Below are 27,241 nucleotides of genomic sequence, written 5' to 3'. Positions count from 1 at the left end.
CAAATTAAAACTAACAAATAAATTGTAAGTGTTTTATTTTTATAAAAATTTACGTGTAGACTGTTTTTTTATGTTAATTTCCATAAGCCATCTCTCCCTACCCTTGTGCGGCATCTTACCCACCCAGGTGGGTAAGATGGCCAAAGTAAGTTTCTTTAGTTTTCCGATAATACACAAAAAACCCTTTTACACAACATTTATTAATATGGGATATACGTTGAAGTAATGATCAACGAATAACCTGGAGATTAGAATTTTTTTTTAGGTTAAACCTATGTTCATTTTTTTAATGTGAGAAGAAAGGTGCGGCATCTCATCCGGTTTTACCTTAACCTGTTTTCAATTGTTGGCTTAAACAAACACAAAACACTTTTTATTCGGAGCTGAAATTATTGACATCTCTCAATAAAATATTTTGACAGTTTCTGTTTTGGTTTTGGTTTTACCTATTTAATATATTAAATATACCTTAAAATTCATAGTGTGTTTTGTTGAATGTTATATTGAATTTTTCTGCAAATTATTACCAAAATCGTGCATACTTTTCGTTAATCGACTTTACTAAGTAAATGAATAAAGTTTATACTTTGATTATGCAGCGGTTGAGTCTAATTACTAATAAAATCGTATACAACAGAATCTCATTAAAGCGCAGAAGTTAAATATAGAGTTTTTTAAGATTTAATTATTATACTGCAGAATAAAAAAGCCTTTTTTTGTTCTAGGTTATTACTACGCCAATGAAGAAAATTAATCGTTGACCAGAACTGAGAAAGCTAATTTGTTGTGTTTCATCTCGTAGCTAGGGATCTGCCCTTAATTTTTTGTTCCGAGCACACACGCCATCGAGCGTTAGAAAAACTGGTTTTAATTATATTGACTCACGGTATTTTATAATGCCCATAAAAATGGTACCGCATAGTTAGGCGTTGAAGAAGTTAATAATATCCAAGCAGTAACCATTACAACATTTGTGATGCCGGCGATAAATGGCTATCAATGTAGAAAATGACATTTTTTCTTTTCACTGCCCATCAGTCATGATATTGATATCTGATACTATGAGAATATTCTTCAGCGAAGAAAAATACATACACGCAGAAACAATGGATGTGGTTCTTTAACCCTCTGTTAATCGCGCCTATTTCATGAACGTGTCAACTCGCGGGGTGTCTACAGCACCCCATTGTTTTATCTTACTTTTTGTTTAAAGTAATAGATCCCAAACTTTTTGAAGTTATACTTCTATACGCACGGTCGGCGTTGGAAATTTGCATGAGAGTGAATCTGTAAAACCATCACATATGTAAGATAATGAGTAAGAGAGAGACAGAAGATATATTTTCTCTCTCTTCCTCTCTCGAGAATAAAAATTTTCCTTTTGTATATATATTTAATATATATAATATTGTATATATATAATATTATATATAATATAATATGTATTAATATTATAATTTATGTGATATGTTTTGTATTATTTAAAATTAAACGTTTATAATTATTTTAGGCTTTTGTATTTTAAAATAATCACTGTTTTACCGAGAACTGTCAGTTTTGAAATCCGTTAGTGTCATGTCTAATTGGCAAATTCTTTACGTGTTTGGTTCATACGCTGGTGGTTGTGAGTTCGAATCCCAATTATGAATTTCCTTTTTTATTTTTGAAATATTTAAAGACCTCACGTTAATCTTATTAAATATATTTAATATACGCAAAAAACATAAATTTTAAAATAAAATGAAAATTTACAACATAATCCGAGTTGTTGGCTTTTTATTTTTATCTTCGTAAAGTAAGTTACGTATATTGGCAGTTTTAAATACTTATGAATATTACATTTTAATTTATATTGTATTATTATATTGAATTATGTTGCAGTGTATTTATTGTATTGTAATTTTTATATTAATAACAAAATAAACAATGAATTTTACTGCAGAGTATGTGTAAATTTTTTTTTGCTTTCAACTCCTTTTATACATATATAAAAATAAAAATATATATTTTCATTAAAATATTGATACAATCCTTCATTTACTATACTCCTATTACAGGTCAAATGTTTATATACAGCAAACGATGCACCATATACCTATATAACTAATTCTTTTTCTCTTTCTGCTCACTATTACCTATAGCATTACATATGTAATGATTGTGCAGATTGACTCTTATATAAATTTTTAACGGCGAACGCGTGTATAGAAGTATAACTTCTACCGGCAGTCCCACTGGACTGCCACACCCGTTTTTTTTATATTTCAGGTACAGAATGTTAACAGTCTGTCACAAAATAAAACTATTTCAACAAATATTAGATTCTACATATTCAGACGTTGACTTTTTATAAACATAGATTTTAGGAATAAATTTGTGAACAACAGAAATAAAATAAAAAAAAAATAAAGTAAAAAAGGTAAAACCAAAAAATTTGTATTATATATAAAGAACAACAAACAAACTGAGAATAAATTCACTAGCCTCGGTAGCATACATCACATATTGTGTTCATATGGCTTGGGCATATTTTTATTGCAATTTTTGCAACAACTCTTTCATTTAATGTCTTTTGCTCGTGAACATAATATAGTGCATCGTGCCTTTTTATAGGTATATTGTCACTGGTTGATGCTGCATTACCTTGGAATCTTTTCAGAGACTTTGGAAGAGATTTTACATGTGATCTAACTTCCATCTGCGGTCGCACCAGAGTAAATCCAATCTCAGAGTAAATTGTAGAAACTTCGATCTGGAATTTAGTAGGATTATTAGAGAAATAAACGATGTATGAATTAACTGCAGCTAACGACGACAAGTTGTTGATGCATTATATATCTGGCATTTTTGGTCTACACTATCAGCCTGTACAAATAATCAAAGCTTTTATTCGTTTAAGCTATGGATACTAAACCTGACAATTTATGATTCCACCACAAACAAGGAGTGGGACGAATCGAAAGCTGGAAGGGGTGGACATGAAATTGCTTCAGCATTATTGAAGTGGAGTAAAATTGCTACGGTAGAATATTTAATTATTTGGTCTGACAATTGTCCCAGTCAAAATCGTAATATAATGATGATGTTCAGTTACCTATGGCAACTAAAAATATGTCCAAATTTAAAAATAATAGACCACAAGTTTTTGTTGAAAGGGCATAACCACATGGAGGCATATCATTGCCTCCATGTGGTTTAATTGAAAGGACGTTAAAAAAACAAGCAACTATGGAAATAGTTACGCCTTGGGACTGGCAGTAGTTAATCCGCTCTACAGGTGCAACTGTAATTGAAATGGAGGTATCGGATTTCAAAAATTTCGAAATATTGTATGCCAAACCTCACTTACCATGTATTGGTAAAAAACGGAATAATGAAAAACAAGAGTTCCTTATTTCAACTGTGGTGCACTTTCAAATTCGCGCTGCGTTGCCGTTAATTATTTTTTATAAAACAAACTTTACAAACCAAAATTTTATGAGTTTGAATTTATCAAGATCAGCGAGAACTCAAATACCATTCCCTGATCAATTGCCTGCTATGCGTCCAAATTGTAAAGGTATCACAAAAAAAAATACAAACATTTATTAAAGCTTTGCCAGTAGTTGTCAATTTCAAAGCAGCAAGCAGGTGACAGTGACAGCGACAACTAAAGTAAAAATATTTAGGTTTTATATTTTTTCTACTTAACGAGTTTTTTTTTTGTTTCAAACATTGTGATTTGGTTTTTGCATTTTTAAACACAGAATATAACATTTTTGTCATCACTTACGATTTTTATTTTGCATGTTACCTGTTTAAGGACATAGAGGTAAAAAGTCGTAACTACCAATAACGTACACCAGGTAAATCATTTCTTAACAATACTAATATCTAGTAATATATTTCCATTTACGTAGTGTAATGTACCAATAAAATGAAAGTACAAAATGTTTTATAGTTTATTGACTAGTCTCTATGTTTTGCGCTTTCCTGCAAATGTAAACATTATGGATATACGACTGTTTACCTCCACGGTACAGGAGTATATCTTCTAATAATGGAGGTAAAATAGAATCCATAACTGGCCCAAAGTTTTCTTTGTATAAGTCATTGTTTAACTAAGAATTGTTGTCAATATATAATGTTAAAAAATGTTGTCAATAGTAACCAAAGTGTTGGGATTAAAATCTATTTCTGATTTTAGTTTCTGTAGAAAATATTGTGCATATTTCACAAAATGTATTGGCAAAATATTATCATTTTGTTAAACAGTTTAAAACTCCAGTTACTTATAATTCTTTATGCGGTTCTAAAGACAATTAAAATACTTAATAAATCATGTACGAGAATTTCTAGAGATGTATCTCTATTAAAAAGTTATCAACTGACGCCACCAGTCTCACTAACTGACCTACGAAATAAGAGAATAAGCGCGTTACATTAAAAATTAACAGTTTTCAAGATTTTTTTTTTCAAACACAACTAGTTTTAAAGTTACCGACGTTTTATTTGCCTCATACTATATGCTCGTTATTTTAACCTATATCCTTAACAATAAATAGCGACCTTGTAACAGTATAATAATAAATAAAGCTATTATATCAGTATTAGGTATAACCGTTAACTTAAAAATTAAACACTATTTTGACACCATATGTTCGAAAGGCAAGCGTTAAAATCGTGTGCCATTCCTTTAAATACATGTACGTTTTTTATTGGTCTTGTATTGTATTAGATACTGTTGATGGTATGTGATAATTGTTTATTTGAAATTTATCAATAGTTCCCGTTAGTTTTTATTGCATTCTACAGTTCATGTACAAATGAAAGAGTCGTAGGTTGTTTTTATGCTCTATTGAAATTTATTTGATTATGAAGTATCTGAGTTTAGTATATAATAATATACCTGAGTTTAGTAGAAATAGATTTACCTGAAGGGGAATACTGATTGGGATAATAGGATGAAATACCCTCAAATCGCTCCAATGTCCAATGTGTTCAATGTTTGTCCCAAAAAAATCAGCCTTCCATATTGATATTTACAGGATTTGTAACATGTAACTTTGTGCTACATGTAACAATTCTTTTTGCTGCACAGTAAATTTACATGACGACAGTCGCAGGACAGCAACTAGTTGTTGTCTAAACATCACACATCACATTGTCATTATTTTTATGGCTGTGTATTTTATACCTACTTGCTACCCTCTGGGCATCTGTGTTACGAATACCCAGAGAGTATAGATGCTTGCATAGCACCTGCAACTACTACAAGTAGTCATACAATTACTAGTATACGTAGAAGAGTGAACATAGTTATAAAAGAAATGGAAGATAATACTTTTGTAGCACAATTAGCTGCAAATACGTTGATAACTTTTGTCGAAAGAATATTTCCACTCAAACAATCAAAACAATTTTTGAAACATTTTGTCCAGGAGCGTATTATTTGAAGTAAATGTACAAATATGATGTCTAGATTTGTTGTCTACCAGTGTATTAAATTATTATATCAATTATGGTTTACAGTCATATATTAATATTTTAATGTTTTAACCCATTTACGTCAGAAAGGCGGTGGCCTTAAAATTACATTCAATTTGCTTGGATGAATGAATCACAACTAATTATATTATTATGTTTAATCAAATACGGTATTATTCTAATGAAGACACGGATCTCAATGTACGGTTAGATTTCATCTATTAGTTAATAATGAATGAAAATTATGATTATTGAGATAAATCATTATAACATCGGCTTTTCAGAGATTACAAAAATTATCAATTCCCCAAATATAATGACTTGATATGAAAAAAATCTAATTTTTAATAAACTTGTAAGTTTTAACTTGTAAGTTAAAAGAATGTGTTTTAAGGCTTTTTCATCCTGATTACCTACAGGAAGATCTTCAATTGTTAAAAACTGTTTTAATTTAGAACTCTTATCTTCCACGTATGCTACATATTAATATTATCAGTATTAGTAATAATTTAACACCATTTTTTGCGAAATCTCAGTTTAATAATCAGAGCATCTTTTATCGTTCACTGCCTTATATCCCATCATGAACACCTAAATTAATAAAAATACTAAAGGTTATTGACAATATAAAAATAGCAACAAAAAAACATCAAACCTATTTCTTCTTTATATTCAAAAGCTAAATATCATAGATAAATTGGAGAAAACAAATTTAGTATTACAGCATTAATGGTACTCAGTGTTAAGCTGTATATGTTGGTGAAACTGGAAAAAATCTATCAAATCGTATTATTTCTCACATAAGTGGTTGTAGAATAAAAAAACCATCTTGTGCTTTGGCAGAGCACGTGATTGACGAAGATCATATTATAATGGATTTTGATAACAATAAAATACTGTGTAATGAAGGTAATAAATTTAAAAGGACCTTTTTAGAAATAGTGTGTATTAGCAAAACTAATACTAATATGAACAAAAGATCAGGAATTTAAAATCTAAGTAAAATGTAAAACTTAACTATTTCTTTATAACTCAATTATAATATCACCCAAAACATCACATTGGTAACTTTATTTTCTTGTTACATTTTTCTGGGTATCTGTATCTTAATTTGTTTATAATAATTTATAATTAAAAAATTCAAAAATGTTTTTTAAATTAGTATTTTAGCAGTTTTATTAACAAACCTAGTTTTATCCGGTGAGTTACTACTTTTTTGCGATTTGATTTGATCCACTTTATCAGATAATTTTTATTCTAGATCTTGAAAATAACTGTTACTATATTTAAAAGCTCGAGTATTACCATGTACCTAGTAGTTCTTTATTATTTAAAAAGGCAGTAACATTAGAATTAAAGCCCCGTCAATACTGGAAGTCTTTATTACACAAAAACAAACTGTAATGGTGTTATTTACAGACATAAGATTGATATTGATACATAAGAATTACAGAGAATAGTTTACGAATTAAAATCGAACACACTCCCCACAACGTCGTTAACTCTTTCGTCTTTTAATAGCTATGATTCGGCAATGGGTTTGACAATATTACGTAAGCTCTTTCCATACCAAAGCCACAATACCCACTGGCATACCTAGTTTATGTTTTACGTCTTTTATCTTATCAGCATATTCGCTGGCGTCTTTATCCCATGAAAAGCCTGAAACATTCCGCAAGTTCTTTCTTGTTTGTCGCGGCACTCCTTCGTCACCATATGCAATAATATGCAAAGCTCTAACAGCTTCATATGCCGAATTTTTAATATTTTGACTAATTTTTTTGAAAATCGGTAAGCCCCCTTTCAGACGAGGATACTGTATCCGAGATACGCGTATCCGAGACGCAGATATTACATAGACTCAAATGGAGCTTTTCACACGGGATGCGCGAGGGATACAGTATGCGAGATACCGAATTCAGTATCGAGGACCTTCCTGTCGCCGACGACCGAATGCGTATGCCAGATACAGAAGAATCATTACGTTAAATGAACGCTTTCAGGCACGAATACTTTTGCACCACATTCCATAGACGCGCGATTTTCTGTCGAATAATTGTGAATGAGGAACGAAAGAAAGAAGGTGTTTTATGAATATAGTTAAATAATGGAGCGTGCTGTATTTGATAATGACAAATTTATTTGTTTGGTACAATCAAACCCCTGTCTATGGGATACAGCAGCGCCAGATTACTGCAATAGAAATAAAAAGCAGCAGTGCTGGGTCGAAAATTCTAAGCGACAATTTTGAGGTCATGACTGCAGTACAGCAAAATGAATATGGTAAGAAATAAACATGTTTTTATTATAAATACATAGTAGAATAGTGTAATATTTTGTTTCATACGTATACAGTTTAGGTTTAAAAGTTTGCTAATTGGAATTTTGATTATTTAACGAATATCAAACTACATTATTGTGAAAGGAATACGGTCATTTTTTATTTAGGGCGAGGTAAACAATTTACAAATTGGAGATAAGTGCACATATTTATTTTAAATTTAAGTCATAGACTTTAACTTTAAAAAGTCATAGAAAGCCGTTCTTTTGATGAAATAATTCTACGCATAGTTGTGTCTTTTTTACTAAATTGAATTTCCAAAATTTTATGAAGTTCTTCAAACGACTTCACAGACATTCAAAAATAATTAAAAAACTTCGATGGATCTTGCAATAAATCTTGATACAGCAAACTATACGTTCCTTTGGTTTCTCTTAATTCTACAATAGGATAAACCCACAAATTACGTCGTCTTTTCAGTTTCTTTTTCTTTTTATTTAATATGTACCACAGCATAACACACTCTTCTACATCCATAATCCAAAAATATAACCGCACTGCACTGCTACTATTTTCATACTGACGAGCATGCCCGTGAATCCGATACAGCAGCCATCGAAAATTCTGTATCTCGCATACAGTATCTCGCATACAGTATCCTCGTCTGAAAACCCTCTAAGAGTCTTTTGTTTAGACTGCATTTTTAAAAATAGATATCAAAATTAATTAAAAAAAAATTTAACGTTTAAAATCCACAAGGAAACTAAGTTCCTGTATTTGGCTGTATACCATATAATAAAAAATTTTCCAATAAAATCCTTTATAAAAAGGTATATAAAAAACCCCGTCGGGCTATGTTAAAAAGACAAAACGTTTTCGGAATAAGTATTCCATCATCAGTGTCCTAAAATATTTAACCACTTAATTAAAAAGAACATGAAAAGATTTAAATTTTGACTAAGGTTAATGTGAAATGTGGTTAATACTTACAATATATTACATGAATGTAGCCACTAAATATGAGGGTAAAAACCCTTTAAAAATTAATATGTAAAGTTTAGTTTACATTATGTCGTGTTTACAAATAGGATGGTAAAGTTACCGTTGGATTGGTAACATGGCGACATATGACTCTACATAAAGTTGCAAGTCCTGAGACGGTATGTCTACGAGGACTTTATTAAAGCAACTGATTGAAATGACAATCTCAAAAGGTTATGACGGAAGTCATCACAGAGCAGTCAGTGTAACTGTATGTGTCTATTTAAGACAGAAGCCACCGTTAATATATGAAGTAATATATTTAAATTGTGAAAGTTGAAATAAAATTAAAAATTTATAACAGTATCAACCATCAATGTTGTTGTTTTAAGTTATGTATATGAGATGAAATTGTGATGAGAAAATTATGTGATTATAGTTAGGCAACCAACTATACAGTGTCAAGTGGGGTGATGAAAAAGATTCTAATATAAGGCCCTTTATGTTTCAATAACATTTGGTACCTGGAAAATGGAAACTAGACACAGGTGAAAAGTTTGGTTCTTGAAAAGTATAGGAATTAATATATTTAATGTGAGAGTGTTATTCAATGAATGAAATAAAACTATTGTAATATAAAGTTCATGTAAAAATTGACTTATAACTCAATTATATTAGGCCCTGTATGTCAAAAAACAACATTTGGTACCTGGTAAATGTAAAATTTCTTGAGTTACAAGTTCATGAATATAAATATCTGATTAGGTGTTAACAGACTGAGTGATGTAGTTATTTTGTGTGTTGACAAGTATATGAAATGGACAAAAATTGATGGTTGGGAGTGGTTTTGTAATATATTGATCATAATGTACTCAACTTATAACTTGAGAAAAGGCCCTATCTGTTATAAAGCAACACTAGGTACATAGGAAAATAAAAGATTAAGTTATAAGTTGGTAAGTTGAATGAACTGTTGGTCTATATTGACTATAATAGTAAAATAAAATTGTTGTAGGTGGCTCTGTTAAATTTGAGTAAAGAGAATGAAAATTAAGGTGTTTTTGGGAAAGTTGTGATAAGCGGATAGACTACAGAAGGCTGAGGTCCCCAGAGGACCGAAAACCAAACCCTGAGGGAGTTGTGTAGAAAAGAAAAATGAGAATTTCATAATCTGGAAGGGGGAGGGATGACGGATGATCTAATGTAAATTTGGAAGTGTCGAAAAAGAAGCATGGAAAAAATTGGGTACAGTGGTTAAGATATGAAGTTGGGTTGAAAAGAATAGAGTGGGATAGATGGAGAGTAAGATTTATTGGAAGGAAGGTTTTTATTGGCAAAATAACGTTTAAAGTTAAAAACGTAGATTATTTTTTCTCACTGTTTTCTAACTTAGGATTACCGTGAACAAGGTTATGGTCGCTTTTAATTCGCAAATTTTATCTATTTGTATTACCTACAACAATATAATAAGCACACACCCTGTATATTTAAGCATATACATACATATCAACTTATTTCTCTATTTTTAACAAGTTTTTGGGTGACCAAAAGGGGGGAAACTATATGACCAAAAATAAAAACAGATGGCCAAAAGCAGCGATTTTTGTGGTTAATAATATTAAACGTTATATGATTTTCAATAGAGCTGATTCGAAAGTAAAAATGGCATTGAGCGAAAATATTTGATTCGAATCGTACCTACATATTTCTCAATGGAAAAATAGTTAAAAAAAGTGCCTAAAGTGGCCATAACTTGTGGCCTCTACATTAACATATTTAAAAATACTGAAGGGCACAGTTTTTTTTATTACAGAATATTAAGAATTTTAATAATTACAGACACACTAATTGAAATAGTTTTTATGGTGCAGAGTCCAGTAATTTTGAAGTTACCAACCATAAATAATAACATATAAGTTGATATACTTAAATTATGTTAGCAAATTGCATTAAATATACCTTTAGTATCAAATATATTTTTGGAATATCATAACACGTCTCTTTCATCCATTTATTAGTTGTCACTCCTTTTATGTAAACACAATATTATGTTACACTACATGTGTTCTGACATGTCGAAACAATTATTACCTAAACAGTTAAGTAAGGATATTGGATTACCAATACATATCAATGATGTAAAAAGTATCGTATGCCAAAATCGTTGTTGCATGGCGTATATTTTCCACCTCGGCTGTAAATTCGTCCGCCCAATTTTCTAATTTAGTTGAAATTATTTTTTAGATATTACAACAAGAAATAATGGATTGGTGATTGGTTGTGGACCAGTGAAGCCGAAAAATATCTTTACGGAAATAAGTTTTAGATAATTCGAATAATTCATTCGTTAAAACAATTAATTTAAATTTTAATGAAATTCAAAACAGTATATTAACGCGCGTTGCGTTACAGTTTGCAATGATCGTTTTTGTCTATAAAATTATTACTAACAGCTCCTTAATGTCGGCAAAAGTGGGAAAATATTTCACATATTCCTTCATCAATTTGTTCCCTGCTGCGCTTAATATTCCGGTTTATAATCCTCTTGATTCACGCAACGTAACGAACTTAGGGATCATTTATCTTTGGTAATGTGACATTAACAGCAGCGGTATGAAATGAAGATGATGAAAATCTCGGATGTCCGGTATATTTCCACACCTGACATTCGAGGAAATGAATGACTAAAATCGTGAACATTATATTCGGTTAATTGCGTAACATGTAAAAACCAAGAAAATCAGCAGGTTGAGCCTGTTCCTGTTTCGGTTAGTCAGACAAATGAATTCTTTTATGAAACTTAATCTACATACACTGTAATAAATATTTTTTAACATTCATTATTTTTTTTAGGATTTATAAATTAAAATTGAAATATTTTTTATGAGATATTAATTGAATAATGGTAATATTATTTATAAGAAAACTATTTGTATCACCAGAATTCAAAATTACTCAAAAAAATAGACAAAAATAAAAATTTATTAACCCTTATCCGGGCAACACATTTTACTTACATAACCCGGCAACTCGGGTCCGTTGGTCCCACCACTATTCTTAAGTGTACTATTCATATTTACCCATATATTTCTAATATTCTTTTTTATTTTTTATTAAAGGTTAATTTAAATTGTCTAGATTAAAAAAAAGGTGCTACTTTAGTATGCGGTCTATCTCGAGGGTGTGATTCAACTGAAGGATTTGCACAAAATAATGTAATGCAAGAAAACTTTTGTAGAAAAAATATTTATTCACAAGTAATAAACATTTTGAGCCAAATAAAGAGTTAATTAATAAATAATAAAAACTTTTGTTAATCTACCAGGCCATTTTATTCGAAAAGAGGGGTTCATGTTTACGCATACCCTGGAAAAAGATTACGGTATTGTTGCCTTTCATTATTGTGTGAAAACCCTTCTGAGAAAAAATTATGGTAATTAGTAGCTCATGTATAAAAGACCGACAGAAACAATCTTTACAAAATGAATAAAACGCATAAGTCAATAGAATATTATTATTTTACTTTTACAAATTAATACTTTGTCATATCTTCTTCTTCTTCTTCTTTAGGTACCGTCTCCTCTAAGGAGGTTGGTAATCATCACAGCTATTTTCACTTTTGAGAGATTGTTGAGCCAGGAGATGCGTCTTCTTCCAATACTTCGTTTTCCCTGTATTTTTTCCTGCATTATGGTTTGTAGCAACACATATTTATCCCCTCTCATAATGCGGACGAGATATTCTAACTTTTTTATCTTAATCGTATTCATGATTTCCATTTCCTTTGTTATCTTTCTGAGGACCTCAACATTTGTTATTCGGTCTACCTAACTTATTTTTAATATTCTTCGATAGGTCCACATCTCGAATGCTTCAAGTCGATCGCTCACCTCTTTCTTTAAGGTCCAGGCCTCCACCCCATACAGCAGCACCGAAAACACATATGAACGTAATATTCTTATTTTAAGTTGCATACTAAGGTCTCTACTGCATAATATACTTTTTTCATCTTATTAAATGTTGCTCTAGCTTGTCCAATTCTCATTTTTATTTCTTCTGTATTTTCATTAATAATTGTACCAAGATATCTGTATTTTTTTTTTACTTTTTCTATTGGAACCCCTGTTATGTTTAAAATGTCTTGTTGTTGTGTTTTGGAAATTGTCATAAATTTTGTTTTAGTAGCATTAAGCGTTAGTCCGCTTTCCTCACTAGCATTTACTACATTATCTAAAAGTGTTTATAGATCTTGTATATTCTCTGCAATTAGTATAGTATCATCGGCATATCTGATATTTTGATCAAATAAAAGGCATATATCGAGCACAGTTTAATTTAATCTTGCCCAAGTACTTTCGATCCCTAGATCATCTTCAGGGGCATCTGAAATAAGCCAAGAAACGTTTTTTTATAACTAAAGAAATTGATTAACTTCGATAAAAACTCGAAGTTTATGGTTGATAAAGAGTTTTTATGTGATTAACGTTTATAGACTTACGTCGTCAATTGCGGCCTATCTGACAAGAACAAAATGTCATAAACATATAATTGTACATCACACTACACTACAAAAGGACAAACAAACACTTTAAAATTATTAAAGAGAAGTTACATTGCGTGCCTAAGCCGGAGACAGAATAGCTCCCGATCTAACGGAAATGTCGGGGTGACATGTGACAAATGACAGCTTGGATGAGCAGTCACAATCATAGATATGTGATCTGCACCTTTTAAAAATTCTATGAAACTAAGTATTGACCAAAAGTCCAACTGACACTACTATAGGAGGTCACTGATGAAATATAAAATTATATAGAATATTTTTTAAGTAGATTGAATAATCCAGATCTCACACTCAAACCTGTCTATAATAATTAGGGTGTTAGTTTGAGAGCAACTGAAGTCGACGTAAAGTAAGAATGCAAGAAAAACACTAAACGATATATTAGACAGTGGGTAGTTGACTACAATAAAATGGTCCACCAAGCACTATCTGTAATGTAGAAAGGAAGAAATCTGACTATGTAATTAAAATACTAAAAATTAAAAATCAAAATTGAAAGCAAAGGATATAAATGGTGTGTAATCCAAGTAGTTCAGTTGAACCCACAGTCAATGGTAGAACTATAAAATTAATATGGATGTGCTCAGTGCAGGAAGTCTAAACAGTCGAGCTGTGTCCCCTACGAGGTGAAGCTGTAATAAAGTTTTTAAAAATAGGTTTAAATTTAGTACAATTTAAATTAATTTGAGTATTAAGACAGTGAGAGTTTCCATTTGTTTCCCTTGTAATCTCCAAATCTTCCAATAAATCCAACTCCATATAGTTTTTCTTTCTACTAATGTCATGTAAGATAAATGAACCAGTGTTGATGTTAAAATTGTGTTTACTGGATAATACACTGTGCTCGATATATGCCTTTTATTTGATCAAAGTTCATTTATTCGAGCATTCACCCTTATATTTATTTATATCTGATATTGTTGATGGATCGGCCGTTGACTTTTATTCCAATTGTTACATTTTCGAGTGATTTTTTAATTATTTCTTCCGAATATAGATTGAACAATAAGGGGGAGAGTATGCAACCTTGCCTTAGGCCTCTTTTTATCTCTACTTCCTCCGAAAGTTCGTTGTTTTCTCTGACTTTTGCTGTTTGGTTATATTGTATTAGGTTAAAAATAACACTAAAAATAATAAAACCATAGATTAGTCATTTATTTTTCTTTATTGCAATACTTACAAACTTTTTTATTTATACAGTGATCGTTACACACATTTCTACTACATATTTCACAAATTTGTTTTTGTGTCCTGTCCTTTTTGTTGGACACATGTAACACCTTTTCCTTGTTAAAACTGGAGGTTTTTCTAGTGTTTGCTTTTTATTGTGTGGTTCAACTTCCTGTAAGCATTTTTTATTACACTGTTTTGTTTCACATTGTAGTCCTCTTGATTTTCTTCTCAAAATTTGAGGCAACACTAGTTGTTCTGCTGTCGTTGTAACAATCTTCGCTTTTTATTTTTGTTTTCGTTCCATTTTGGATGTAAATTTGTCCAAGTAATAAATGAGGCTACTCCTGCCACGTCTATAATATTCATAAAAAATGCAAAAGGCCAACGGTTAGTTCGTCTTTTTGTACTATTGTAATAGAGTATCATATCTTTTTTTTGTTAACATCATCTGTTATGATCACCTAGTTATGATGTAGTTATAATGTAATGAATAGAAGAGATATTCACCTATAGGGGCCAAAAAATGTGAGGAGCGATTTGAATTTATATGACAATTTATAGTGTTTACCAAAATATCCACATAAGGATATTTGGGTGTACCAGTATATCCACCCTTGGATATCAATTGTACTACCAAAATATCCACATCCGAATATCATTAAAATGTATCTATGTATTAAGTTAATAAAGTCACGCCAAATATTAAAAAATAAAACTTATATAAAAAGACAGTGACCAATTTAAATTTATTTGAACAAAGTAAAAAATAAAAGAACATTATTTTTATTACTTATGAAAACTTTCAAAATGTCCCGCTTAGCAAAGTCCAGGTTTCTCCGGACAAGCAATGCAATATTTTCTCGTTAGCTTACGTACTCCACGTCTTTTACAAACTACACAAACTTTTCGTAGTGCCCTCTTTTTTCCTTTGGATTTCTTTCGGAAAATCGGCCATTGCATGCAACGGTTTTCCAGATGTAGTGGGTTAATTTTTTTTATCATTCATTTCTTGATATCCTTTACTATATTTCAGAAGTATCCCCCGGCAGCAGAATTTTGTATATTTATACATTGAAACTTGTTTTTGATGGGCTTGGCTGTAAAATACCCTTAGTAAAATACCTGGAGTTCAATAGCGTAAGATGTAAAAGGTGCAAACCTATTTTGGTGAACCACATGTAGGATTTACGCAAAGGACTGTACAGGTCAACATCTTAGTCCACTGCATCAACTGATCCCATATTTTGATTGTAGAATTCAATATGTTTCGGTTTGTTATAATAGAGAACATTTCCTCCTACAACATCTCGTTCTCTTTCGCAAAATCCTGCAGTATGTTTACTGGTAAGCAAATAAAGGTATTTTTTGTCCTTGTAGCGAACTGAAAGGAGCATATCCTTGTGAACAAAACATGATTGTTACTTATTTAATGAAATCAATGGTAATTATCTTAGAACGCCCCTATTTGGTCGAATAGTGCCTGTAAGGAAAGTCTTTTGTGTCAATAGAAACTCGCAAAGACGATCGGATGTATACCAATTATCTACAGTCTCTTCACGATTACTGTTCAGTAGGCTTTGGCAAAGATAAAGTACTATTTTCTCGGAAGAAGAAAGGTTTTCTATTCCTGAAATGTGCGATATGTCATATATATCCTTGCTGATATATATACAAAAATTCAAGGTGTATCCTCGAACTTCAGACGCACTGGGACGTAGGGAAAATATTTTGATGCCAAATCGACTTGTTTTGCTTTTTATGAACTGTCGAGAATGGAGTCGACCTTTATACAACATAAGTTGCTCATCTATTGCCAAAACTGGTCCTGGGTCCACTAAGTTTTGACAATTATCTATAATAAGAGGCATAAAAATGCCTAGTCTGCTAAGCAGTGCATTACTTTTGACAAGTTCTGGTGGTAAAAATCTTAGGAATTTAAGAATTGCCAAAAGCGATTTCGGCTCATAACAGATTTATGAAAAACTTAAGGACCAGTGCATATATTATCTGTACTCCAATAATCTGAAATTTGCGGACACTTGGTCAATCCACTGAGATAAGTAAGACCAAAAACTTTCATGGCGGTGTGTGGATTATCATTAAAATATTTATTAGTATTTTGAACGGTTCATTCGCATAGTTCTTTAACAATACTGCTACTTACAAATTACTCAAAACAGAAAAAAACTCTTAAAAGTCAATAGCTGGGTGAAAGTTATAGTGAAAGCGAAATTCGGGTATATCTCTTGGAAGCTTATCATCAAACGGATCCATAACGGCTGTCCAGCCGCTCATTTGTACACCATCAATGACTTCTTCCTTATCCGTTGATGAATAATTGCTATTTGAATCGCTCTAGAAGTCACTATTAGACATTTCTTAACTTAAATCACTTTCACTCTCAAGTTCCAAAACCATTTTTACTAATATAAAACACAATTACGTACCTAATATTCAAGAAAAGAAACACGTAATCTCTCAGCAAACTCTAAACGTGCACTAAATAAATATCTTGCCGCTGCGTTGAGTTGTCACCAGAATGAACGTCGATCTTGCAAATTATTCTGGGATTTAAAAAAAATGGCTAACCATGATATCTCCGTATGGATATCCATGTCCTACTGCGATCCAGATTAATCTACAGAGCCCTAGACCACTTTTACAGAGTGTAAAGTTCGCCATACCTAAAAATATCCATACGTGGATACGATGAAGCAGAAGGGGTTAACTACACGAAAAATAACGAAATAGATAACAGATTATCAGTCTCCCCTAGTTTTTAATACAAGAAAGACAAACGTATCCTAATCAATCATAATTATTTTTCGTTTGCATTTTTATTTGCGTCTGAATAGATATACTTTTTAACGCCACGTTTTCGAAAAAAATTATATGACAAAATAGTCAAATGTATTTTAGACTACATATATGTCTGGATGACTTTATAACTATAGAGGTCCTTTCAGATCAATCCATAATTTTCAGAATGGTTTAAGTTACGTTATAATCCTACGCCTTCTGGTGAAAAAATTCGACATGATCTCAACATTTCGCTAGATTGAAAGTGACAAGATGACACAAAGAATATTTGGTTAGGTGAAAGTAAATCTATAAGAGGGCTTAGAACATATTTCCAGATACTATATTGTTAATCACCTTAAAGAAACCCTTGATAAAAACACAGACAAGTGTATTTCACCTACGTTACAGAGATGCTGACAAACAAAAAATAACTCACAAAATACAGACATTAAATAAGAAGTAAAAAAATTAAAAAATATCTGTCAAATAAAAGATGAGATCTGTAACTATTGTCAAAATGTAAACGTCATCAAATTAATATCAATATTGAATCATACTATGTTTACATTTTTCTGACACTTCTCGTTCTAAAATCATTTCATATAAATACAATTATTATTATTAAACATCTTTCGTTTATATAATAATACAATTTACTATCGAATAATATTTATCTATATTTTATTGTTAATGTAATATTTCGTGTAAATTTGACAGGTCTGTCGGACGTAAACAATGTATGCTTTGTTAATACGTTAGCAGGTGGCGTTAGGAACAATCATAATAATTCATTGAAGTGTTTTATTATGGTATAATTTGTTTATTCAATTTTAAAAATAATATTTAAATTTTATAAATAGAGATCATTATATCGCCTACTGTACAGTCTTTTTTATTTGTACAGTTCTTATTATTTTTTTTACGAAATGTGTGTTCCATGCACGAACATTAAATGAATGCGATACCAATGTATTGATATTAAAATCAATGACTGTTATAGTAAAAGCATTACTTCCCCTGTAATTTAGTCAACTACATTGTACGCATAATGTTATATTATTCTTTGACTAATTAACCTTACCTTTTTTCTTGTGCAAGACAGATTGAGCGAGGATAACGGACGCCCTAGGTGGTAATGGGGGAACGTCGAACTGAGGTTGTTTCGCCACAAAGCTTTCATTAGCTTTCAATGTTGGATCTCCAGTCACGCTGATTATGTTATAGCGAACATTCTGATGAGTTATAGTATATAGAGCTCTCTGAAACAGATAAACAAAAAAATTAAGCTCTATTAATCGAACAGATTTTTTCTAGAATTATATATTTGTTTTTTATTCTTTTTATATTTTCGATCTGCTTGTTGGTGAGCAATATTGCCTGTGGAGCATAATTCAAATAAAAGGCACTTTTTTATAAATATTTCATTAAATACACTTCACAATATAATTTTATTTTATGTAAGAATAAAAATAAAATATTGGTTTAATAGGGAATAGGGTAAGGGGTTGGTCTAGAGTTAGAAGTAAAGGGAAGATCACCAGAAGACCTGCTGTTCGAGTGTTAACCTCACTCAGTGGCGTAACTCTAAGAAAAATCGTCACATTGTAATTGTAGTACATCACTAAAATAGTTACCCAACAGTAATATTGAGTTCATTTTAGTTAAATATCTAATTTTCAAAAGCATAGATATTACATATTTATAATAAAATAACGATTTAATATTAACAAGATATTTATTATTAAAATTCTTTTATCCGAGTTTTCTGTTCTGCAGAAGTGTGAAAAACATGATCAAAGTTTTGAGATCGGGCCACACAATTTTTAATAGAATTAGCCTATTTTGTCCCATAGAGTTTTTTAAATAGGTTTTTATGAATTTTGATTTCGAAAATTATCTTTCAACAGTAGCTGTAGTCACAGGTATTATAATAAATAACATTACTGCAGCACATACTTCAGGAAAGCTGCATGAGAATAAAATGATTTTTTATTATAAATAAATCAGTAAGTTCTTTAATACATGTTGACATTTCTATTTCATTTTTAAGGGTGGACCTAAAACTGAGAATTTCCCTGGCAACTGATTCAGATATGTCTTTTTAATTTATTTTAACAAATTCTAGTACTTTATTCATTAGATGAGTATTATTTAAATTTTGCAAAGTGTCAGGTTACAAAACACTGTATTTGGAAACAATTTCATTCATTGAAAGGAAACTTGATTACAGTTGATTAATAATGATGTCCAATACTCTATAAAATAGGTTAACTTTTCAGATCTTGAAAACGCGCCTCTTTGTAGGGTTCGTTAAAATAGCGTTTCACTTTTCTTTGACGAGTTTTAAAAAACTTACTTTCTGCTACACTATTTGCTTTCTTTTTTGCAAATTTTCAAATTCATGTCAATATTTTTCCAATTCTTCCAAATAAATTTTCAAACGTTTTAAGGCATTTGAAATATCAATGGCTTCCGACTGAAGTGCTTTAAACGCTGAATTTAATGAGTTGCTTTAGATGCTCATACGTACATGCTGATACATTGGTTATAACCAATAATAAAATTATAGTTCTCACTTCTTAAGTAAAATAGCCCTAAAAGAGGTAAAAGAAATAAATTAGACTTACAATCAATTTAATTTTACTACCCAAGACGACCGGTTTCGCTTTCTAAAATTTGCAAAGCATCATCATGTCAGTGGTACAAAGTAAATTAAATGCTGAAATTATAAAAAGCTCATATTAGGGTGCTGTCTTATAAGGATATAGATAAAAAAAGTTATAGTAATTATGCCAATATGCCAAAGTAACAACCCACAAATTGGTAAGAGAAAAAAATCTGTTGAATTGTAATAAATTAGAAATAAACAAAATACTACTTACATTCCGGTACAAGAGTTTTTATATAGTGATTGGTGATACATAGTTCAAACTATCTCGTATTATTGATAATGGGTGATCTGCGGTCAATGTTGTAACTGTCTGACAACTTGAGAGGAAGTTTCTTGAGGGGAGGGATGTTAACAGATGATATAGGAGTAAGGTATATGTTAGTGTTTGTTGAAATAAAAGTGATGTTTTATATTATTTAAATTATTAAAGTTATTTATATTTATTAAAGAGGTATATATTAGATATTAAAAGATTATAGTCTCAAAATGGACTCACACAAGCAACACATTCATGATTTTAAAATAGCTCTATTTCTTTCATGTGATTTGCAGTTTTACAGAAACAAAAATCATAATGTACTGGGCATCAAGTAGGGTTCAATGTTTGTAATGTTATCGAAGTTGAAGATATTTTTTTTCTTCTTTCTCTTTTCTTTCTTTATCAGATATAAACCTTGATATGATATTCCATATTTTCATCTTTCTCTCTCTCTCTCTCTCCCTCTCTCTCTCTCTTTCTCTCTCTCTCTTCAGTCCTGACCCCCGGAGAGAGTGTCGTGATCATTGTGATATCGTTTATTGTCCGTCTCCAAGGATCTCTGTCTCTTTTTATTTCTTTTAACTCATGCTTAGATCTTTTGCATCTTCCTGTAATTTGGTCGAGATCCATCTTGTTGTGGATCTTCCTTGTGATTTTTGGCCTTTTACCTTTTCTTGAATAATAGATCTTTCCACGTTTTCTGTATTTGCTCTCATAACATATGTCCAAAGTATTTTAATTATTGGCGCTCAAGCGCTCTTTTCATAATATGCTATTGCTCCAGAATATAAAATAAATTTGGAAAGAGTATACATTTGGAATTTGTATGTCAAGCACTTTAACTATTTCAGTAGTGTGTTCGTATAGTTCAGATATGAGCGTAATTAAGTGTTGTGTTACGCCTACTTCTTTCAGTATCTGTCATAAGTGTTGCCATTTGACCCTGTTAAACCCTTTGCGATAATCTGTAAAACAAATGCATAGTGGGATATTGAAGTCCCTAGACTTTTCTATTAGTTGTCTTATGTTCAGAAGGTATTCTTTAATACCTCTAACTTTGGTAAATCCCATTTGCTCTTGAGGTATTTCTCTTTGTAGGAAAGTTTTCAGTCTCTCGTTGAGTATGTTTAGCATTATTTTGCTGTCATGTGAGAAAAGGGAGATGGTTCTATAGTTCCATTTATGGAAGCTGCCTTTTTGATGTATTGTCGTTATTGTAGATTTTGGCCAGTCATTTTGGGTCACTCCTTGGAATGTCATATTTTGTTACATAGAAAATGATGAAATTTATTCCGGTTTCTTCTGTGACTTGGAGCATGTCTGCGGTTATCATACCTTAACCTAGTGCTTTGTTATATTTGAATTTACTGATCGCTAGTTTTATTTTATTCTCTAGTATATCAAGTTCTTCTTCAATTTGTTCAAGGGTTTGATGAACAAGTTCCTGGCCTTGATCATCTTTATATAGATCGCGGCAATATAATCTCCATGTCTCTGACATATCTGTTGGTTATCGGTGTGAAGAAGAAAAAGAGCACTGGTAAAGTGAAATAAAGAAGTTTTTCACTAAAAAGTGTATCTTATCCTTCAAATTACTTTAAAAAAATTAAACCGAGTAATAAAAAAAAAATCAACAATATTTTTTTTCATTCTCTAATTGACCATCCTGTATTTTAAAATTAAGACAACAAGATTTTAACTAAGTATTTTATGTTACAAAGTTTCAAGTCTTATTTGAAGCAGAGAATGTTCAGTTATTCTATGTTTCAATCTTAATGGGACACCCACTAGATATTTTTTGTGTTAAATTCTACAATAAAAGTAATAAATGAAGTACAAATGTATTAACTTTGAACAAATGTACAGGATCAGTAATAATTTAAATAATAAACATACAGGGTGATGTCGCTTTACACCTAAAATAAAATCAGAAAAACATTTATATTACCTCTGAACTACTTTTTTCCTCATCGCCGTTTGTTGAGGTGTTGTTGGTCCTCTCTGCATTAATATTTTTTGTCTGCATATCATTGTCCTTTTTTCACACTACAGCTGTAAAGAATAGAGTAGTAGAGTAGAGTATTTATTTGACTACATAACAGATAAAAATATTGTTTGTAGCAAGTCAAAAAAAATAATACATAGCATTAAAAAAAGAATATAAAACGGTAAACGTTAAACGTTAGAACTTGAAATATCAACAGAGTAGGTAGCGGCATAATTTTGTATTTGATAAAGAAAGGTCGGCAGTGTTCTAGACAACTAACCCCTGCTAAAATCCTGACAGCTTTGCATTCTAAAAATTTGAAGTGCATTTGTTGAATTGCCTGATATGGTTACACCGTAGTTTAGGTGAGAGTGGAATAAAGAAAAATATGTCATTTTTAATGAACTTGATAGCTTTTTCTTAAGTTATGATATATGAGCCGATCAGTTGAGTCGATTATCTATGGTTATTCCCCATAGTTTAACAGTCTCTTTGTTATCTGGATCATTGTGTAAATTACTTGCAGATACAACCAAATTTTGCGTTTTATCAGAGTTGAGTTTTAATTTGTTTGCAGCAAACCATGAGCTAGATTTAGTAGAAACTTCCTCATGGAACATTTTTAAATTATCATTATTTTTTCCTGATATAACGTATGTCGTATCATCTGCGAATTGTATGGGAATGCACACTCCATAGTTAAGTTAGATTTAGTAGTAGATAGGGAAAAACAAAAAATCGCTCACTGTCTAAACAACTACCATCTCCTCATCTTAACAAAATATATCCGCTGTATCGAATAACAATAAACACACCTACTTCACTTAAACTACTGACACATCTTGTCAATAGGAACTGTCACGTCGAACCGGCAGCAACATAATATCCATCTCCCCCACACAATCGGGAGTATTGTCATCAGAATCAGTGGCTAACCGCCATAATGAATGATCTATAAAAATAATAAACTAATGAAAGTTGAAGTAAAAGTAACTATATGACGATTTCATATGGTTACTAAAATGTATATTTTTATATATAGTTACTAATTTAAATTAAGTTATTAGCCACAAGGCATAGGCCCCTCAGGCACATTAATATGGATCAATATAGATCACATCGCGTTTTCCGAGCATCGAGGCCATGTGCGGCAAGCATGGGCTCGGTGGCCGGGTCACATTCGAGCATTCAGCCGAAGAGGAGAACAAAATTTATTTGCCAAATCGTCGACTGAGTGATCGAGCACACACTACACTTCTGGACAGAGAGTCATTAGCTCCGGCTGGTGGCCTTCTGTCCAGAACACACGATTTTTTAGAGACATCAGTCCCGACGTCATGCGAGAATAACTTCTGTAGAGTCAGTAAAGTAAATAGGGAGAAAAGCCGATATTTATGCTACCCCTACAGTTAGGTGGCTTAACCACAGTTACTAAAAACGGAAGGTGTCCCATTACCCAAGGCACCTTTAGTAATATTCAGATCATAAGCCTCCTCACGTATGCCACACGTTGAGGAGGGGTGGAGGAAAAGCGTGGGGGTCAGATAGGTACCACCTCGATTAGCGAGGTGAGACCGGTTTGATCTTCGGACATGTGGATCCCACTCTTAAAATGATATACACATGTCCCTAGGGGTAGGGTTGATCACCTCGTGTGTTAATGTGTGTGTGTGTGCTGCGAATTGTATGGTTTTGTACGGAGATCTGAATTTAGACAAATCGTTCACATAAATAATAAACAAAAGGGGACCTAAGATCGAACCTTGTGAGACTCCATGTTTTACGGATAAAAAATCGGAGAGATGACCTTTAGATACTACCGCGTGGTGTCTGCCACATAGATAAGAAGTTATAGGCTTAAGAGGGATATCTCCGATTCCATAGTAATTTGATTTGTAGAGCAAAATATCGTGTGAAACGCAATCAAAAGCGTTTGACAAGTCGCAAAGAAAAATTGCTATGTGATTGCCGCGTTCAAGCCCCTCAATCAACTCGCTCACAGCATTAAATATCGCGTTCGTTATAGAACGAGCACTTCTGAATCCATATTGTGGTATAAGTAATTATTTGACTCAAAAAAGGAATAAAATTTTTGTTTGATAACCTTTTCAATAACTTTCCCAAAAGTAGAAACAATGCTTATGAGTCTGTAATTGTCAGTTTTTGAGAAAGCACCTATTTGTAGATTGGTAGTACTTTTCAGTATTTTAGTACTTCTGGAAATACTCCAGTTGATAGAATTAAATTAATAAGATGAGTGAAAAGTGTTAAAACCATTTGGTAAGTTTCTTTTAAAATTTTGCTATTAATTTCGTGAACGTCCCTACAATTAGCATTACTAAGAGACTTTATTATTTGTGAGACCTCTTCTTCAACAAGGCGACGAAAAAAAAGTACTTGCTCGGAGAAGCATAATTTCTATAATTGAAGAGGACATCGACATTAATAGTGGGAAGAGATGTAATTATATTCTCTGTAATCGTAGTAAAAAACTGATTTATTTCGTCTGGAGGTAAATCAGGTTGTACCGAACTGGATCTTGTGTTGTTTCTTTCGAAATTTATTATTTTCCAGCAGTCTCTAGGTTTATTATTGGAATTAGTAATAAATTTAGAGTAAGCTAACTTTTTAGCAATTTGTAATTACCGATTTTTTTTAGCAGTTTATCGTACTTTTTTTAGTGGAAGATGCTTTATTATTAAATTGTTATAAGTTTCGGTAAGAAAGACTGTTAAAAAATCAGGATCATTATTTTTTTTTTTTTTATTTCAAATTACATGTCTTGGCTGCTGTAGTCATTGACACGAGGAACTGTAGTACAGAAAACAATAAATTAAGTTACATTGATTCAATAAATTTCAATACAGATGATATCTAAAAAAAAAAAGAAAATAAAAAACTAGCGGATGATTATAAAACTGGAATATAGATAGATAATACAATTACAACAGGTGATATAATTTAGAGTTTTTAAGGAACTCTATCACATTAGACATATTGTTTTTAGATTTTAAGATATCACGTAAACTTCAGTGGATACCATGTTTGATCCGTGCTGCTGCGTACTGGTTACATTCCATAAGTATATGGTGTACACTTAGACGGGAGTTGCAATATTGGCAGTTTGGAGGTTCTTCGGGAACCATCAGATATCCGTGGGTTAGCCGGGTGTGCCCAATTTTAAGCCTTCTAATGATGGTCTTCGATTTTCTTTCCGTAACAATTCTAGGTCCTAAAATGTTTGGTTGGATGGACTTTAGTTGGGTAGTGCACCTGTTCCATTGGTTTTGCCACATTGAGGTAGATAACTTTTTAATTTCAATTATTATATCTTGAAACATTTGGATTTTTTCATCTGTAAGGTCAGAGCGACGTGCTTCATTTGCTGCGTGGTCAGCATTCTCATTTCCTTTAATACCAACATGTGAAGGATTCCATATCATCGAAACCGAAGTGTTTGATTTAGCAAGTGCTGTACATCTTTCGTGGATCATTAACTAAAGGATTTGATGTGTAGATTTTTTTAATCGAATTTATGGATGATAATAAATCTCTGCAGATTACTAAGTTTTTGGTACCCTGCATTGGAACCTCTAGAGCTTTAAGTATAGCGTAGAGTTCTGCTGTGAATATACTGGTCATCTTGGGTAGTCTATACATTGCTAGTCTGTTATTTGTGGAAGTAACAGCACATCCGACACTTTGTTCGTCTTTAGATGCATCTGTGAATATTATGTTATCAAACTTGCCTCTATTAATTATGTCGTTAAAATAATTGATGGATTCGACCGTTACTTGATGGAAATTCATTTTATGTAACAATAAAACACTGAAAACTTTGTTTTCAAACTTCCACAAAATTTATTTTAAATTCTAATCACTACAGCTGTTTCGGCAGATTGCCTTTCTCAAGTGATCTGTTTTTGGTATGGGTTTACACTTTATAGTCTCTAATGAAATAGGTTGAGGAGGGGAGAACTGTTTGTCTCAAGCTGATCATTCAGAATTATATCTGTGTTTTTTAATTTGTTGATTTCCATAGATTCTAACAAAGATAGCTTAAGGCCTTTATTTTGAATATGGAGAATTTTAAATTCGTCATTAATGACGAATTTAAAATTCTCCATATTCAAAATAAAGGCCTTAAGCTATCTTTGTTAGAATCTATGGAAATCAACAAATTAAAAAACACAGATATAATTCTGAATGATCAGCTTGAGACAAACAGTTCTCCCCTCCTCAACCTATTTCATTAGAGACTATAAAGTGTAAACCCATACCAAAAACAGATCACTTGAGAAAGGCAATCTGCCGAAACAGCTGTAGTGATTAGAATTTAAAATAAATTTTGTGGAAGTTTGAAAACAAAGTTTTCAGTGTTTTATTGTTACATGTCGTTAAAAGTTTGTTTCATAAGTATCGTGGAGGTTTCCATTTTCTTATATCTGCACAAATTTACGTTAAATAAGGATCATTATTAATATCATAGAAAAAGTCTGTATTTGTATTAGCTAGCGCACGTATAAACTTCTGTAAACCAGAAAAAGTATCGTTGAAATGTTTGATTAGTGTCAACAACTTTATGCTCAGAGTCAATAAATAAAAATTAAGCTCGATGCTCAGAAAAACAAGGTTCAAATACGCCCACTCTGTAGATATTTTCAGAAAAACTTGTCATAATGTTGTTGATGCAACTACTGGACTGGGATGTGATTCGAGTATAATCGTTTATAGTTATTTTTAGACCAAAAGATGTTAATAGATTTTGAATGTCGAAAAAAGGGTCAAATTCAATTTTTAAATTTATATTAAAATCACCAAGTATGATCAGTTTGTCTGCTTTACTAAGCAAGGACATTATGACATTCTCAAAATTCACCAAAAAGTCAAAGTCACCCTTATCCGATGTGTATACAATTAAAATATTGGTTTTTATTAAAGGTATTGTTTAATATTCATTTAGATTAAAAGAAGAATACATAAAATTTTCTTTTGCATAAATTGCAACTCCGCCTTTTTTCTTTTTAACCCACAAAAGAAATTAGCTAATAAAATCT

The 27,241-nt window shown here is 31.5% G+C and overlaps 1 protein-coding gene across 1 annotated transcript in view; it reads right to left on the bottom strand.

Annotated features, from left to right (window-relative positions):
* LOC140437662 (uncharacterized) overlaps positions 1-27,241 on the bottom strand; it is a 297,351-nt gene that overhangs the window by 231,854 nt on the left and 38,256 nt on the right. The window contains exons 2-3 of the mRNA XM_072527297.1: positions 22,146-22,249; positions 18,349-18,526 (exon numbers count right to left, since the gene is read on the bottom strand). Of these exons, the coding sequence (XP_072383398.1) occupies positions 18,349-18,526; positions 22,146-22,223 (256 nt within the window). The 5' untranslated portion in view covers positions 22,224-22,249. The remainder of the gene's footprint in view (positions 1-18,348; positions 18,527-22,145; positions 22,250-27,241) is intronic.

Source organism: Diabrotica undecimpunctata, chromosome 3, assembly GCF_040954645.1.
Source record: "Diabrotica undecimpunctata isolate CICGRU chromosome 3, icDiaUnde3, whole genome shotgun sequence".
Classification (NCBI taxonomy): domain Eukaryota; kingdom Metazoa; phylum Arthropoda; class Insecta; order Coleoptera; family Chrysomelidae; genus Diabrotica; species Diabrotica undecimpunctata.
This window is presented reverse-complemented; position numbering and strand designations above follow the sequence as displayed.